The sequence below is a fragment of the Vigna umbellata genome, chromosome 4 (assembly GCF_029865625.1).
Source record: "Vigna umbellata cultivar VRB3 chromosome 4, Vumbellata_1.0, whole genome shotgun sequence".
Classification (NCBI taxonomy): domain Eukaryota; kingdom Viridiplantae; phylum Streptophyta; class Magnoliopsida; order Fabales; family Fabaceae; genus Vigna; species Vigna umbellata.
Window position 1 is genome coordinate 46,359,788 of NC_142168.1, and position 18,283 is coordinate 46,378,070.

General features: G+C 33.0%; 1 protein-coding gene across 1 annotated transcript; it reads left to right on the forward strand.

Annotated features, from left to right (window-relative positions):
• Positions 1-15,821: 15,821 nt before the first annotated feature.
• Positions 15,822-16,310, forward strand: LOC148200388 (uncharacterized). The gene has a single exon (XM_088112923.1). The coding sequence runs from the start codon at positions 15,822-15,824 to the stop codon at positions 16,308-16,310; it is 489 nt and encodes a 162-aa protein (XP_087969049.1).
• The last annotated feature ends 1,973 nt before the right edge of the window (positions 16,311-18,283 follow it).

Consider the following 18,283-nt stretch of genomic DNA (forward strand, 5'->3'; position numbering starts at 1 on the left):
TTTACTGTAATTTATTATATTTTTAATTATTTTTGTACGGAGTAGGACTAAAGGTCCTTTGACCCTTCCAGATAAGGTTTATAGCCTTAGACATGATGACATATCGGGTACTGGGGACCGAATCTCCCAATTCGGATATCTGGTATCGGTGTGTTGAAATTAAGAGCATGAATGGACTGATTAATGTTAAGACAAGATCGTCTATAAGACTAAATTATCTAAACATTCTCATATGTTTTAAAGTTTAACAAATAATAATAAATAAAATGAGCATATAATAGTGTTATTTTTAGAAAAGCAATATAGTTAAAAGATAAGTGGTTTATGAAAAAACTTTGTGAAATCTAAATACTTTGAGAAAAATTTTAGTAAACATACAAATATATGAATAGACGTACTGTTAAATGATTTTCCTATTAAATGCATCAATAAGAATCTTGCTGAATGCACTCGTATAATACATTGCTAAGCAATGCTCAAACAAGCTCTCAATATGTCTTGTGATGGATAAAATGTCAAAGATGGTTTTGGAAAGTATGTTAAAAGTCTTAAACGATGATCCAAAAACTTGTGTTGAAATACATATTGCTAAACACGCTTTTGAATAGAACAAAGATAACTTAAAAAAGTGTTTTGAGTAAAAGTGTTACATAGGCTAGACGATACCTTGTGGCAAACAATTTTTTTCATCCAACGATGAAATCTTCATCAACTACTTGGTATGTTAGTTAAAAGCTTAAATGATCAAATCCTGCTTAAATGGTAGAAAATGTGAAAAACACTTTGTTGTTCTAAATATGCATGAAATGCACAATGTTTAAAATCAACAAAAGTGATAAGAAAAAGGACATATATGCCTGCTTGCATATCTACCATACTCTGTCTAGATTACTTCTTAAGTATCCACCTACTCCATCCTATACAAATCAGAAGTGGACGTGAGAGACAAAGAAGACATTCACATAATGTTCTCTTTATCAAAAGTCGCGTCTGAAAGTTTGTACAAGCTACTTTTGATAAAGAAGTGATAAGTATGTTTGCTCTAACAAGTTGACTTTAACCAACGATTGTTACTTACGACAAGGCTAAGAAGATTCACAGATCAAAGAAAAGTATAATCTAACACACATTTTCTTGAAGCCTATATATTAAAGGATGTCGAAGAAAAGAACAAGAGAATAAGCACACAAACATGAAAGAAAATATCTGTGAAGAAAAGAAAAGCATAGAAGAAAAATGAAATACTCTTAAGCTTCATAGAATCATAAACTTACTATTCTAAGAAGAGACAAAACTCTGGCAGTCTATTAGAAAAAAAGGAAATACTCTCAAGCTTCATAGAATCATAAACTTACACATCCTCTCTGTGAGAGTAATCGTCTAAGGACTTGTAATAAATCTATTTGATTGTAAATTCTGAAGAGAATTCAAACACTTAACGCTTAGCTCGGTGGGGTTAAACAGTAGCTAGACATGTTTGTTTAGTGGAAACAAGGAGTGGGTGAAACTCAACTAGACAATGTATCGGGAAAATATCGGGAGTGTCTAGGGATACTAGGAGTAGTGAAGAATACTGCACAACCAGGAGTGAGTCAAACTCGGTTCTACTCAGAGTAACGAGGGTTAGTTTGAGTGACTAGGTGATACCAGTGAAGTGTTTGAAAATGTCTAGAAAGGGAGACCCGGGAGGGTGTTGAATAATGTTAATGGAAAACTTTTTCGCAAACAGTGTAATAAAACTAGTCGAGGATTGAAAATCAAATTGTTAGTGTTAAGACAAAATCGTCCATAAGACTAAAATGTCTAAACTCTCTCACTTGTTTTGAAGTTTAACAAAACAACATTAAACGAGATTAACATATGAATAGGTTATCACTAGAATATCATAATAGCTGAAACATAGGTGACAAGTTAAAAGTCTAGTAACCGAGGAAAGTCATAGAAAAACACTTAGGGTTAACCTAGACACAAGACTAAATGATTCCGAAATAGTCAAAGCATCCATGAGAGATTCATGCTAAACGCAAAAACTTTACTATACCAAATGATAATCAATCAAAACTCTGAAATAGATAAAACTGTCGAGACAATGTTTTTGGTAAGCCATTTGAAAGACAAACTCGTTAAACACTCTAGCTGAAGAAAGCGGAATTTTAAAGTGTTTATAATAGACTAAACGATACCATGAGCTAAACCATTTACTTCGTCAATACTCCTTCATTTCAAACTCATTTACTACTCTAAAAATTTTAATCTCTTATTTTCACTTCTCTCAAATACTCTCTTAAACTCCTAAGTTCTCAAACTCTCAATCATCCAAACCAATGACGCCATCATTCAAACCCCCAAACCATCATCATCATCTTCTCCGACCACTAAGATGCATAGGATTATCCAAAACTCCTTCCAAATCTCATATTCATGGTTGAAAACAAAAAGACAAGAAAGTATACACTTGGTGAAGAAGAGAGATTGTATTGTATTTTCCTTGCATTGTAAATTATCTTTGCTTTCTCTTTTGGTTTGTATATTTCAGCTTGTTAGGAGTTTGTCCTAATGAGAACATTGAACACTTATTCTTTAAATGTTATTTGTAGTTGATGGGTAAGAGGAAACCAAAGTTCCTTCTAATTCATCATTAGGCCGCATAATGTAGATTCATTGATTTCCTTAATTGTGGTAGTTTAGTGTGTGTCTACTTGTAGTCCAAGTTTGAGTTCATTTGAGAAGTTTGATGCAAAGGAACTTGAGGTAAAATTTGACTAGAAAAGACTTGGTTTTTAAGCAATCAATTATGATTCACCTTTCTTTCCTAGAAGTGAACTTAAGTCTCTTTTACTTCCTTATTTTGAAAGAAAAGGAAAAGATGGAAAAAGAGGAATATAATGCTAAATTGGAGGAGGAACTTAGAGTTCTCAATACTAAACGAGAGAAAACACAAAAAGGAAATAAGAAAGAGTAAGAGTAGAAGTAGAAGTCACACTAGGAGGAGTTCAAGGACTCCAACTCAAATTACACACACTCCCTCACACCATGAGGTAGATAGTAGGATTCTTAACCAATACTATCAACCTCCACCAAATAGAATGAGTAGAGAGCATGAAAGAGAGAACCCTCCTAGAGACATTAGGGTGGATCTCCCCATTTCCATGGAAATGAAGAAGTAGAGGCCTATTTAGATTGGGAGATGAAGGTAGAACACCTCTTTGAATGTTCACCAAAATAGTGAGGAAAGAAAAGTCTCCCTAGCCATCCTATGTTTTACATTGATGGACTTCCCTAGTTAGAGAAAGAAGACTCTCTAATTTCCCTTCAATTCAATATTGGAATGAGCTCAAGAGTACCATGAGAAGGAGACACATTCCCTCTTACCATAACCGTGAGCTATTGGATAAACTTCAAAGGCTCCAACAAGGAGATCTAAGTGTAGAACAATATAAGAAAAAAATGGAGCTTTATACCATGAGGATAGGAATTACAGAGGAGAATGAGATCACCATTTCTAGGTTCCTTATTGGTTTTAATCTTGTAATTAGAGATAAGGTGGAGTTGCTACCTTAACAAGATTTGAATGATTTGGTATAAATAAGTATCAAGGTGGAGCAACAACTTTTTAGAAAGGGCTTTAAGACTCCCCACTCTAAATCTAATCCCAAGAGAGACCATTAAAGGGAGGGAAAACCAGTAAAGAGAGAAGAACCTCCAAAGAGGTTTGTGAAAGAGAAACCTAGGGAAGGATCATCATCCAACATGCAAACAAGTGAGATTAAGTGTTTCAAATGCTTAAGTAGAGGTCACGTTATATCTCAATGCCTCACCAAAAGAACCATCATCTTAAGGGGTGTTGACCATTATAGTGGTGAGAAAGAAGAAGTGAAGTGCACAAGTGAGGAAGAAAGCAAATGAGAGGAGTCCTTTCTTATTAAAAGAGATCTTCTCATGATTAGAAGAGTCCTTAAGAATCAACGTTGTCCTCAAGTCCTAACACAAAGAGAAAACATCTATCACACAAGATGTAAAGTTTCAAACAATATATGTTCTCTTATTGTGGATAGTGGCTCATGTTGTAATTGTTATAGTACAAGATTGGTCGAAAAGTTAGGTCTTACTAGCAAACCCCATCCAAAACCTTACAAACTTCAATAACTTAATGATGGAGGGGACTTGAAAGTAGACCAACAAGTGGAGGACAAGTTCTCCATAGGGAACTATGAAGACAAAGTGGTTTGTGATGTGATTTCTATGAAAGTTTGTCATATTCTTTTAGGTAGACCATGACAATTTAATAAGAAAATTATTCACAATGGTCTAACTAATGAGATTAGTCTTTATCACTGAGGAGAAAGTTTGTTCTTCATTCTCTACCTTCTTCTAAGGTTTTTGAGGATACAAAACAAATGAAAAAAGAAAAAAGTGAAGAACAAGAGAGAATGCGCAAAGAAATAGGAGCTAGCCTCCCGTTCATGCATACAAAAGGAAAGAGAGAGTAGTACTCCTCCTAAGGTTACTCCAATGGAGAGAAATTTGTCAAAGAAAACTTTAAAGAAAATTTTCCTTAGTGAGCAACCATCTCACCCTCTTCTTTATAGAGGATCCCTATCATGCATATCAACAACTCTAGAGAGCCCACATTCCTATCTCTTTTGGAAATTTTTTTGAAAGAATTTGAAGATGTCTTCCCCAAGAGAATCCCAATGTCTTCCACCAATTAGGGGGATAAAACACCAAATAGATTTTGTTAACAGGGCAAGTCTACCAAATAGGCCAACCTATAGGACTAATCCCCAAGAAACAAAGGAGATTCAGACCTAAGTCCAAGAGTTTCTTAACAAATGGTGGGTCCAAAAGAGCTTAAGTTCATGTGTCGTGCCTATGTTGTTAGTCCCTAAAAAGGATGGAAATTTGATGATGTGTTGTGATTGTAGGGCCATTAACAACATCATCATTAAGTATAGGCACCCAATTCCAAGACTAGATAACATCTTAGAAGAGTTGCATGGCTCAACCATGTTTTCTAAAATTGATCTTAAAAGTGGTTATTACCAAATAAGGATAAGAGAAGGTGATGAGTGGAAGACTGCATTTAAGACCAAATATCGATTATATGAGTAGTTGGTGATGCCTTTTGGATTAACTAATGCACCTACACCTTCATGAGGTTGATGAGCCATGTCTTAAGTGATTCTATTGGTAAGTTTGTGGTTGTGTATTTTGATGATATCCTAGTCTGTAGCAAAAGTCTTCATGAATATCTAAGAGATTTTCATAAAGTGCTCACTACTTTGAGAAACAACCACTTGTTTGCCAACAAGGAGAAGTGCACATTTTGTGAGGATAACATGATCTTCCTATAGTCAATAAACATGGAGCTCATGTTGATCTTCCAAAGTCATGGTGCAGCTCTTAACTACCCCACCTATTATAAGGAATTGTATGCACCCGCGAGGTCCCTGATGAATCAATATTTTCTACTATTCACTTAACTTCTTGTACTAGATTTAATTGGGAAATTGTGCTTAATTGTCCAATATTTCCACAATTTTGATTTTGGTCTTGATTTGCCAATAATTCTTATTTTAATTAATTTGAATTATCTGAGCTTAATTATTTCCGTTATTATTTTCAGGGCAATTTTTGGAATCGTATTTTGGACAACAAGAGTGTTGTCACGTCATTTGCTTTTTGTCCACATCATCATTTTAGATTAATTTCAATTGTAAATTCGGTTTTGTATTTTGTTGGACCAGATACACATTTGGGCCTATTTTGGTCAATTTAGAAAAGGCCCACTAAGGGGACTGACCTAGGTTATTTTCGTGCTTAGCTTCTGGAAAGGGGAGAAGGCTCTTCATTATTAGGTTTTGCTTTCATTTTCGTTCATTGCTATTTCTATGTACTGAATTCGTTTTGCAATATTAATTAAAATTTGATTTTACATTTCAATTTCGTCTACCCATTTGAATTTACGTTTGCATTACTCATGCATTTTGCTTTGCTCTTCCATTTCAATTTCTATTTGCATTGCATTTGTTCCGTTTGTCGTGGTGAATTTGTGTTTTCCAGCACTATTTCAATCTCAAATGCGTTTTTTGTTCTTGTTTTATTGTTAGGGAGGCATTTTTTGGGTTCATTTGCGTTACTAGGTTCATTGAAGTTTCATGCTGTTATGTTTTTGATTAGTTCTCATTGTTTAGAACTCTTTTCATGGAAGGATAAATCTGTTTGGTTGTCATAGTGTCATTACATTGCTTCCTTAAGATTTCTGCACCATATTTGTGATTCTGCCATGGTTACCCTACATAATGACAATCTGTTTTGTGCTTTTCAAGTTAGGTGCACACTTAGTTACCAAATTCGTCTGTGCATAATTGAGTAATCATGTGCAATTACATTTTATGAAAACTCAATTAATCTTTGCTTAGTTGGTTGGTCGGTGTTGGATTAAGGTGAAATGAGCGTTTAAGTTATTGCTAATCAAGGATTGGAAACATTGTAACTGAACTTATGACCAATCGTCTTTAATTAGTGTTTTAATCAGTTAATTTAAGTTCGGACAAACTGTCCAAATCCCCTCCCCCCATTATGTGTTTGACCTATTGCCTAAACCATATTTGGTCCTTGAGAGACGAACTAAGAGTCACTTCCTAGTATATATTGCACTTTAGTTGCATATTAATTTGATTAGGGTAGGACCTCAATCAAATTTGGCACCGTTGTTGGGGACGAACAATTCAGTCTTAGGTTTTGTGTTGTGAATATGCATGGATAGTGACCAATTGTTTCTAATTAATTGGCATTTTTGGTTTTGATAGCTAGAGTTGTTGTTTTTCTTTGAAATTTTTTGTGCTCACTTCTTTTGGTGATATTTTGATAGAAAAATCCCAAAAGCACTTATAGTAGTCCCAATTCTGTTTTGTGAAAAACGGGTCAGCCAAAACTTCGCACCGCCGTAACTTTGGCTCATAATGTCAAAATTGGACGTATTGTTTATGCTTTTTGGGTAGAAAAACACGAGTAATCCATTCCAGGTTGCTATGCTAGCTGCCCCTTCCTCCAATTCCAAAAAGAGGCTGTTTTCTATTTCTTTTTTATTTTGAAGTTTTATTTTTCCCGTTTTTCATACTTTCTTGCATTGGTTCATATAGTTATACTTTGAATTTTTTTGTGCTATCTTTTCATGATTTTAGGGTCTTTCTTACAAAACTTCAGCTCATTTGGATAAGGTTTGCATATACTTGCAGTTTACCCCTCTATGTTTCATTATGTTGACTTTTGTTAAGAGGCGTTGATTCAGTGCATGACTAGGGGCAATCCTGGGCCATTACCACCCTTTGATCTTGAAATTGATAGGGCTTTTCATAGATTAGTTAGGCATTCTAGGAACTTTTCTTTAGATTCTATTTCATTCGAGTTAGTACCTTTAGAGTCTCAACATTTTACTTTGTTTTTGTGTCTATTGCTCCATATTTTGTGCATAGTGCATCTGATTCTTCATCTTCATCTACATCTACATCTGAATCTGCATATTTTCATAACGAGAATTGTTGATAGAGGGAGCTATGTGAAAGGTAAACTTAAATCCTTGTGTGTTTTTGATGATGACAATAACAGAAATGTTTCAATAAGTTACTTGCATAATAAGAGAAACGTTTTAATATGCAAGCTGCATTTACTGTTTGTTTGTGCTTGAACTGTTTGGTTTGTATACTTACTGTGGTTATATATGAGTTTATATCTATTGTTAAAAAAGACATTTCTCACACCAAGAGGGGGTGAATTTGTGTTATGTAAAAAATGATTACTTTCAAAAACTTTTTTGCAAAATAAGATGTCTTTAGACTTTTCTTGAATCGCAAGTAAAATGGTATGTAATGCAGCAGTTCACTTAATCAAAATACAAAAATAGATTAATGACTGTAATAAAGAGTGTAGAGATCAGAGAAATCAAACACTGGTTTTATACTGGTTCAACCAACCTGCCTACATCTAGTGTCCTTCCAACCATAGAAAGCAAATGCACTATAAGATCTAAGTTTCTACACCAAGGTTTTTACAGCGACCTCACATCAAAATGTAAAACACCTCTCTAACCCACTAATCTAATATAGGCAATACAACAAACAAGACACGTAACAAGAGCACCCTCTTCTGTTGTCAAACCCTTTGAGACACTCTCAAAGACAAGAACACAATTCTTCTTCCTGTAATCACCACAGGGAATACCAGCCAATCTTCACGATTGAAGAGTTCCTGATCAAGAAAAATACACCTCGTTATGCAGAGAGATAAGACGTTCAAACATAGTAAACCTTGCTGCAAAAGAAACCTTCAAGACTCTAAATCACTACGGTAGATCTTTGTTCTTGAAGCTTTTCTTTCCTCTGTAAGATATCACCGCGTTTTCTGAAAGATATGAAAGTGTAAAGATTAAAACTTCTTACAAAAATCAATTCAGGCGTCAATATAATTTTTCACAAAACAGACACGATTTAATCGATTTAACTATTAATGTAGTCGAATACATTTGACAGTTGTAACATAATAATAGCAGTCAAATGCATTAATTGAATGCACATTTAATGTAATCGATTCATAATAAATGATTGGTCAACATATTTAAAAATATGACCATTGTGACAGTTATGTCAAGCATTTAAACAATTTTCAAATCAACAACAAACTTAGTCGAATACAAGTTGCATGCAATCGATTAAGTAGAAACACTTAGCACATTTTTGAAAACTTTTCTTCACAAAATTCATCACAGCACATTTGAAAAGTATTTGTGCAAACATACGAGTTTTAATCAATTTCACCAATAATGTAATCGACTTAAAACTGTTGTTTTGCCACACTTTAAAGTTCAACAATAATGCTTGTGGTTTTTCATGAAAATATATGTTATGCATCCACAGATAAAATCACATATTAAACACAGTGGTATGCTATAATCAATACAATAATGTTCACATATATGCTTTTACAGATATAACAAAGTCAACATAAGCATATGACATGTATAACACAATACACACATGTGTTATTGTTAATTATGTGTTGTCATCATAAAAAACATAGTTATCACTGAGATTGTGGGTTTAACTAAACTAGTGCTCCCCTATCAATAATCTCAACATCTATGGTATGCATATTCATGGGTTTGTATGATAGAACTCTTTGCACAAAGCATATATGAATGAAGTCACCAATTATAGTGTTTATGTAATGGTTAGATTCATCAAATAACAGTGAATGCTTAACTATGTCAAACTACAAGTTTTAACCGATTACATTATATGTTTAATAGATTAAAACTCGTGCCTTTAATTACACCTGTTTGCTGAGTGCAGTGATGTGTTTTCAAATGAAAATGTTTTCAAAATTACTTAAGTGTTATACTTAACCAATTACACAGTTTTCTTAATCGGTTAAATCTCTTGCACACTAAAAAATGTTTTCATGATAAGTCTTAACTAACATAACGATCATATTTTGAATTGTTTTGACTTATGTTAATTGTGCAATCAATTACATTAAATGCGTAATCTGTTAAATCTGTTTTAATGTAATTCTTGTATAGCAGTGATAATTGCTTAACCGATTACATTAATACTATAATCGATTAATATGCGTCAGACTTGAGAGAAAACTATATATTGATGCATAACACTCTGCATTGATAACTTTTGAACATTTGATCTTTAATATCTGACAAAAGTGAGTTGAGATAAGACTTTGTAGATGTGCTCATTCTCCAAGAATTAAGAAACGCTAGTTTGGCATATTTAAAGGATTCTTGAAGGAATTTCTATGTGCTTTCTTTGGCTGATCATCATCCATACTCTGAGGTGTTCTGAACCTGATCAGTATTGTTGATTTTGCAATTTGAGGATTTTTAGCAGAAAGAGGATTGCTCTTTCTGTGTTGTATTCTTTTATATTAGATTTTTAGTTGGAAAGGAGATTACATTGAGAGAGGGTCTTTGTAAGTCTTGTTGTATAACTCAATCTTTATAGTGAAGTGGCTTTCAATTTCAGGTTGATTGAAAGGGACTGGATGTAGGCATTGAGGCCGAACTAGTATAAAAATCTTGATGTTTGTCTTTCTATCCCTTATCTTGTTAATTGAATTACAATCTTTATTTGCTTGTGTTTCAAGAAAGTGCAAAAGATTTTCAAAGGTTTTAAAAAGAACATATTGTTAGAGCGGCTGCAGTGGAATGGTTAGCATGGGATAACAAACCAAGAGGGGGGGGTGAATTGGCCTTTAATAAGAACGTGTGCCTTTTAAAATTTCCACTCAATTTAACTTACTAAGCAAATAATAATGACAAAATAAAGAGAGTAAGGTTGAGAGAAATTTGCACAGATGATTTTATCCTCATTCGGATCTTACCAATCCTACATCAGTCGCTTATCTCAAAACAAGATAACAGTTCACTATTCACAAAACAATTACAAATTACAATCTCACATAAACAATTTGTAAAAATTTTGAAAACACCTCTCTTGATATCACAAGAGATGAACCTACACCTCCTTTGAGTCTTCACAAAGGATGAAACACTTCCTTCGAATACTTCACGAAGGATGACTTTCTCTTCCGAACACTTCCTCAGACGCACCAAGGATGAACCAGCTATTCCTCTGTCACCATAGCAGCACTTCAACAACTCCACAGACAAAAGTTTCTTTAGCCAAACAAGAACACACAATTCTCAAGAGTTTCTGAGTTCTAGAGCATAAGGGAAGAGTTATTGTTGAAGGAAAAATAGAGTCTATTTACAAACTCAAGCAAAGAGTCTTCCATTTTTTGTTTTCTGCCATCTGACGCTTTTAATCGATTAAAATCAATGCAACGACTAGTTCAACGACTAGAAAACTCCAACGATCAAATTTAATCGATTAATCTACTTGTTAATCGATTGACTAATCGATTAAATGGTAGTTTAATCTATTATTCCAAAGACAGTTCGAGTTTTCAGCTTTTACTATGATTAATCGATTAATAGTAGGTATAATCGATTAATTCAGCATGTTTTTGACTCTGAACATGAATTTTATAATTCTAAGATACATGGAATCAAAACCACTAAGAACCTAAGTCCTAGACATTAAATTACAATTATTACATAAGTTTTTTTATCTCAATACAAGTCTTCAAAAAATCTTCTTGAATTTTGATTTCTCTTGACTTGATTTACGCATCATCAAAACTTCATATTCATCATTTTGCTAACATTCTCTCCCTTTTTGATGATGATAAAAAACTCCTTTGATTTAAAGCTTTTAGTAATAATCTGGATAAAAACACAACTTATGGAAGAAAAGAATATTAGTGGATTTAGAAATAAACACAAATAAGCTTTAAACATTTTCTCCCCCTTTTTTTTATCATAATTAAAAAGTTGTGTTAGATTTATCCCCCCTAAAAATAATTAGAAATAATACTCCTCCTTAAGAAAAGCATGTATGCATAAAATTTGGGGAAAGACATGACATATTTTATTGAATTTAAACAAACATTCAAGCATAGAATAAAGAACATTAAAATAGACAACATAAATCATAAAGCATCTTAAGACTAGAGAACCTAAAACTCATCACTACCTCTTTACCTGATTCATCTTTATCTAAATAGCAAGAGGTTCCCATAGGAGTAAATGCTTCCTTTGCTTTGTTCATTTCAAACTTCTTAAGAATTTCTCTACAGTACTTAGTTTGAGAAATGAACGTACCTGCTTTCATTTTCTTAATTTGAAGACTGAGGAAAAATGTTAATTCTCCCATCATAGACATTTCAAATTCATCCTGCATAGTTGATGGAATCCTACTTGGCTTAGTCTTCCTTTTGTATTTTGACTTTTCCTAGCTTAGCTCTTAAGGAGTATGGGTTACTATAAATACCCAACTCCTCTCTTGTATTGGGACTTTTGAGCTGAATGAGAATTATATTTCTGAAATCAGAATAATTCTCTCTTGAAAGTCATAGGCTAGAGAGTCCAAAGACTCCCTCTAGCCACCTTCCAAGCACACTCTCATTCTTCCATTTTTCCATTTTCACGGTGCTTTCTCTCACCTCCTCGCTACCATTCTTTGCTGCCACCTCACGTCGCTCCAAGCGGCCTACATCTTCAACAGCCACGCGTCACCTTCCTTCCCATATCATTTGGTTTCTCCATCTCGTGCATCAGAAACCACATTCTTCAAACATAACGCCTCCAGCCACATCTCAGAACATCTCATTCTCGCTCTCGAGAATTCCTCGTCCCTAACCAAAGATCCACACTTCATACGCGTCTCTGAAGGTATCTTCTCTTCGTTCACCACACTTCCTCATCTTCTTCTAGGGTTTTCACTCACTTTCTTTGATTTCCACCGATCGTTCTCCATTTTTCTACCGTTTAATCCACTTTCCTCTGAGTAATCAAGCTTTCCTACCGTTTAATCTTGAGTTTGAACCGATTCATCGGTTCATTTTGAGCTTTCCCCCTTTTCTAGGGTTTCCTTCGTGTTTCTAGGGTTATCTCCCGATTAAACCTTAGATCTTAGGTTTTCTAGTGTCCGGTCTCCGTTTTTCTCTTCAATCTCGAGTTTCTTATTCCATTCCGCTGCGTCATCATTCGTCGGAGAAGCTTCGAAGATCCGGATCGCCTTCTGCTGCCTCCGTCGGTCCGAACTCCTCAGGGTTCATCCATCAATAGTCTTAGAAAATTTCTCACAAAGAGATTTATTAGATGATCCAAAAATAATATCATCAACATATACTTGAATGATCAAAATATGTTTTTCTCTATTAAAATCATTTACTGAAATTTTGTTTACCATTGTTTAGGAAAAAAATTTAAAAGAACTCTTAAATGTTAAACATTTGGTACCCAATTACTTTGTATGGATCCTTTGGGTTAGATTGAAAAATTGAAATCATTTTACTACCCAAACATATCTACCACTTGGAACACCATAATGCTTAATTTTACATTTATTTGAAGTATGACCCTTTTTCATACAATAAAAGCATGATACACCATTTGTGTTCCTATAAGTTGTTCCTTTTTCTACCCACGTTCTACGGGTTCTATTGTTATGTTTGTTTTTAATTTTAAGAACATACTTATTTTTAACAACCTTATTTTCATTATTTTTACTACATTCTCCTAAGGTTGTGTTATCTAGTAGTTTCTTATGATTCACACAAGATGCACATTCATTACTACTAGTGTATTTACCTTTTTCATAAAATAAAATTTTATTTTTCAAGTTTTTATTTTCTTCAAAAATATTTTCAAGATTTAATTTTAAATTTTTATTTTCTTCAAAAATATTTTCAAAATTTAATTTTAATTCTTTAAAATCTTTTTTCAATTTCTTATAAGCATTATCTAATTTTTCAGATTCTATTATTAAAGCAGCATAAGTTTCATGCAATTCATCTTCACTATATTGATTATAATTATCAGAATAGCTAGATGTACTTACTTGACTTCCAGTGTCGTCGTCCGCCATCAAACAGATTTTTGCTTCTTCATCAAAATTGCTCAAATCAGAAATTGGTTCATTGTCATCGTCCCATGCGTTGTAGGCTTTCTTTTTCTTGAAGATTTTCTTTTCTTTCTTTTCTTCACCCTTATTTTGATTTAGGCAATCAACTTTTAAGTGTCCCCTGTCTCCGCAACCATAGCATCTATAATTTGAGGAAGATCCTTTGTTTTCTCTCTTTTCGTATTTAAATCTTCCTTTGCTTTTGACTTCATGAACCTGTTGAGCCTTTTGATTATGAGACTCAAATTTTCTTCATCATTTGAGTCTTCATCTTATATTTTGCTCTTGCTCCTTTCTACCTTAGATTTGAAGGCTAGAGTATTTTTCTTAGTTTTTGCTTCTTCTTCATCTAGTCTTCCAAGGTCAAGTTCATGCTCTCTCAATTTTCCAAATAATGATGCCATAGTCATTGTGTTGAGATTTTGTGACTCAGAAATTTCAGTCACTTTTGGTTGCCAAGACCTGTCTAAAGATTTTAAAATTTTTATGTTAAGTTCATCATTTTCGAAAGCCTTACCTAGTCCAATGAGATGATTTACGATGTTGGTGAAACGTTTCTTAACATCTGATATTGTTTCTCCTTGGTTCATCTTGAACATTTCATATTCCTAGATTAAGGTATTCTTTCTAGCTCTCTTTGCATCATCTATACCTTAGTGGGTTACTCTTAGCACTTTCCACATTTCTTGTGCAGTCTTACAAACAAAAATCCTGTAAAACTCGTCAACAGTTAAAGCAAATGAAATAATATTACGAGCTTTTACATCATTTTGAAACCTTTTCTTATCTTCACCAGTCCACTGAACATGGGGCTTTGGTTCCTGCATATTGTTAGTAGGAACAAAAGGACCAAATGCAATAACTTTCCAAATATCAACATCAATAGATTCAATAAATATTTGCATTCTAACCTTCCAAAATGCATAATTTTCACTTGTGAATAATGGTGGTCTATTGATAGAAGCACCCTCCACTAAAGTTTGATATGATCCCACCATTTGAATAACTATCAAATCAAGCTCTGATGCCAATTGTTAGAGCGACTGTAGCAGAATGATTAGCGTGGGATAATAAACCAAGAGGGAAGGTGAATTGGTTTTTAATAAGAATGTGTTCCTTTTAAAATTTCTACTCAATTTAACTTACTAAGCAAATAATAATGACAAAATAAAGAGAGTAAGGTTGAGAGAAATTTGCACAGATGATTTTATTCTGGTTCGGATCTTTCCAATCCTACATCCAGTCGCTTATATCAAAACAAGATAAATAGTTCACTACTCAGAAAAAAATTACAAATTACAATCGCATAGAAATAATTTGTAAAAGTTTATAAAACACCTCTCTTGATACCACAAGAGATGAACCTACACCTTCTTTGAGTCTTCACAAAGGATGAAACACTTCCTTCGAATACTTCATGAAGGATGACTTTCTCTTCCGAACACTTCCTCAGACGCACCAAGGATGAACCAACTATTCCTCTGTCACCATAGCAGCACTTCAACAGCTCCACAGACAAGAGTTTCTTTAGCCGAACAAGAACGCATAATTCTCAAGAGTTTCTGAGTTCTAGAGCACAAGGGAAGAGTTATTCTTGAAGGAAAAAGAGAGTCTATTTACAGACTCAAGCAAAGGCTCTTCCATTTTCTGTTTTCTGCCATTTGACGTTTTTAATCGATTAAAATGAGTGCAAGGGCTAGTTCAACGACTAGAAAACTCCAATGATCAAATTTAATTGATTAATTAATCAATTAGCTAATCGATTAAATGATAGTTTAATCCATTATTCTAGAGACAGTTCGAGTTTTCAACTTTTACTCTGATTAATCAATTAATACTAGGTATAATCCATTAATTCAGCGTGTTTTTGACTCTGAACATAAATTTTATAATTCTAAGATACATGGAATCAAAGCAACTAAGAACCTAAGTCCTAGACACTAAATTACAATTATTACAAAAGCTTTTTATCTCAATACAAGTCTTCAAAAGATCTTCTTGAATCTTGATTTCTCTTGACTTGATTTGGACATCATAAAAAACTATATCTTCATCATTTTGCTAACATATTTTTTAATACAAACTAATTAACCCCCCTCTTGGTTGGGAAATAAGGCCTATCCATTTTGGAAGTTATTGGAAAACTAATTGATTAGATTTTTTGTGTAATCGATTATTTTGATCCTGATGGCCTCTATTTTTCAAACCTTTGGTGAAGGTGCGTCCACAAACAGACCCCTTCTGTTTGCAGGAGAAAACTATTCTTTTTGGAAAATTAGAATGAGAATTTTCTTGGAATTAGTAGATAAAGGTATTTGGGATGTCGTGATAAATGGACCCTATGAGCCTACAAAGGTTGTTAATGGTAAGACTATTTTAAAGAATTTTTCTGAGTGGAACCAGGATAAAAGTAAAAGAGCACATTATGATATTAAAGCTAGAAATGTTATTTCATCTACACTAACAATTGATGAGATTTTCAAGATATCTACATGCAAAATTGCAAAAGAGATGTGTGATGTCCTTGAAGTTACTCATGAAGAATCTGATGAAGTGAAAAGGGCGAGAAAGAACTCTCTCATCCAAGAATATGAGATGTTTCAGATGAAACCTAAAGAAAACATTTATGATGTCCAGAAGAGGTTCACGCATATTGTTAATCATGTCATAGCACTTGGAAAATCTTTTGAAAAGGAGGAGATTAATATCAAGATCTTGAAGAGTTTGAATAGAAGTTGGCAACCGAAGGTGACTGCCATATCTAAATAAAGGGATTTGACATCTATGAACATGGCAACACTGTTTGGTAAACTCAGGAAACATGAGTTGCAAGTTGGAAGATTGAGGGATGAAGAAGAAACTGAACAAAAACACTCAATTGCTCTCAAGATTTCCAACAAGAAAGCTTCAAGAAGCAATGATACAGATGCAAATTCAGATGTTGAAGTACCAGAAAGAGAGTACTCAATATGATGGTAAAAAAATTTAAAAAATTTATGAAATCTAGAAACAATGTATCTGATTTTGCACGTAATGTAAAAGGAAGCAAAAGAAGAGGCAAAACTGCTACTCCTATATGCTATGAGTGTTGTAAAGAATGCTACATTAAACTTGAATGTCCTACATATTAATGAATTTTTTTTATAAAAACAAATAATAAACAAAAGTAAAAATAAATGATTTATAAAAATACGAGAAATTCATAACGTATAATTTAAAAAATCAAAAAAATATAATATTTTATAATGCATACAAGTGTGATATAAATATTATGATGTACAAAGGTTAAATGTCATATTGAAATATTTTTATTAAAAATTTAATCTTTAATAAAAATAAAAATTTTAATATAATATTTATATAAAAATTAAATTTAATTTCAATTTCAAATAATTATTTTAAAATAAATTAAAACTAAATTAAATATTAGATATTAACACGTGACGTTAATAATCACTTTAACATGTATCACATGATACAATACTAACTTAACATATAACCAATTATTTTAGTTAATTTTGATAAAATGAAAAAAAAGAATTACAAACTCACGCGACAAACATTTTTAACATTAATAATTTTTTATTGAATACAAGAAAAAAGGTACATGCAATAAATTGAACGAAAATATAAATCAAAGTAGCATTTATGTCTATAAATTATCATTAATCAAGTAATTCAGAATTTATTTTTACTTTTTTCCTTATTTCTTCTTCTTCACGTATTGTTCTCCAAATACCACGACATTAAAACGTAAATTCATCCTAATCACCTCTCTAATAGTTGTTATGACGGTTTCTTTGTACTTAATGGTATATATATTTAAGCATTCTCTCTGTATATTATTAGACCAAAACCAGTGGCTCACTCTGTTGCTCTCTCTTCTTTGTTCTGCGCCCACAGTCCCAAGCTTAAACCCGGAAACCGGTTCCTGTTTTATTGAAAACCGCTTTTGGCTCCCGAAAACCAGGAGTTTTTTTAAACGTTCAAAAACCAGTGCAGAGTGGACCCTTTACCCCCAATATGTGGCGATTCGACCGCACTGGTTCTCTCTGCGTGCATGACACGCGCTTCCTTTTGGCTCCTCAAAATTTGTATCCTTTTGCATGCATAACCTGACACCATGCGAATTTACCGTTCCGTCCTTCCGTTCTTTGTTTTCTGTGGCAGTTTGATTCCTTAATCTACGCGCCCGACTGTCTGTATGTCTGCCACTGCGCGTTTCGCACACAGAAACAAAACGTACTTTGGTCATCTATAGGAGAGATCCGTATGTTTTACGGTACTACTGCAGTCCCATTTTATTCTCATTTCTTTTATTAAACTTTAATAAATTCACTTGCTCTTCTAAGAATGTTTATTTTTAATTCTTGTAAAGTTTTATGTAGTGTATTTAATCTTTCAATTCATTGTCAAATTAGGTTATTTGGTCTATAAATGTTAATAGAACCTATTAGCGACAAGTTAAAGCTGCATATGTTAAATTTAATTGTTAAATATTATTATTAATCTTTAATATAATCAATAATTGGTATTAATATTATTTCTATTTTAGGTATGGGTTCATTTTTCATAAATAATTTTGAGAAAACCAAAATTGTTTAATTTTGGGAAAGTAATGCAATTAAATTTTTTGTACGATCGAAATTACATTTTTGTAAAATTATTAATTTCAAAAGTGAATTTAAATCTGCTGAGAAATATTTTTTTAAACAAAAAAGTTATGAACAAAACATCGGATA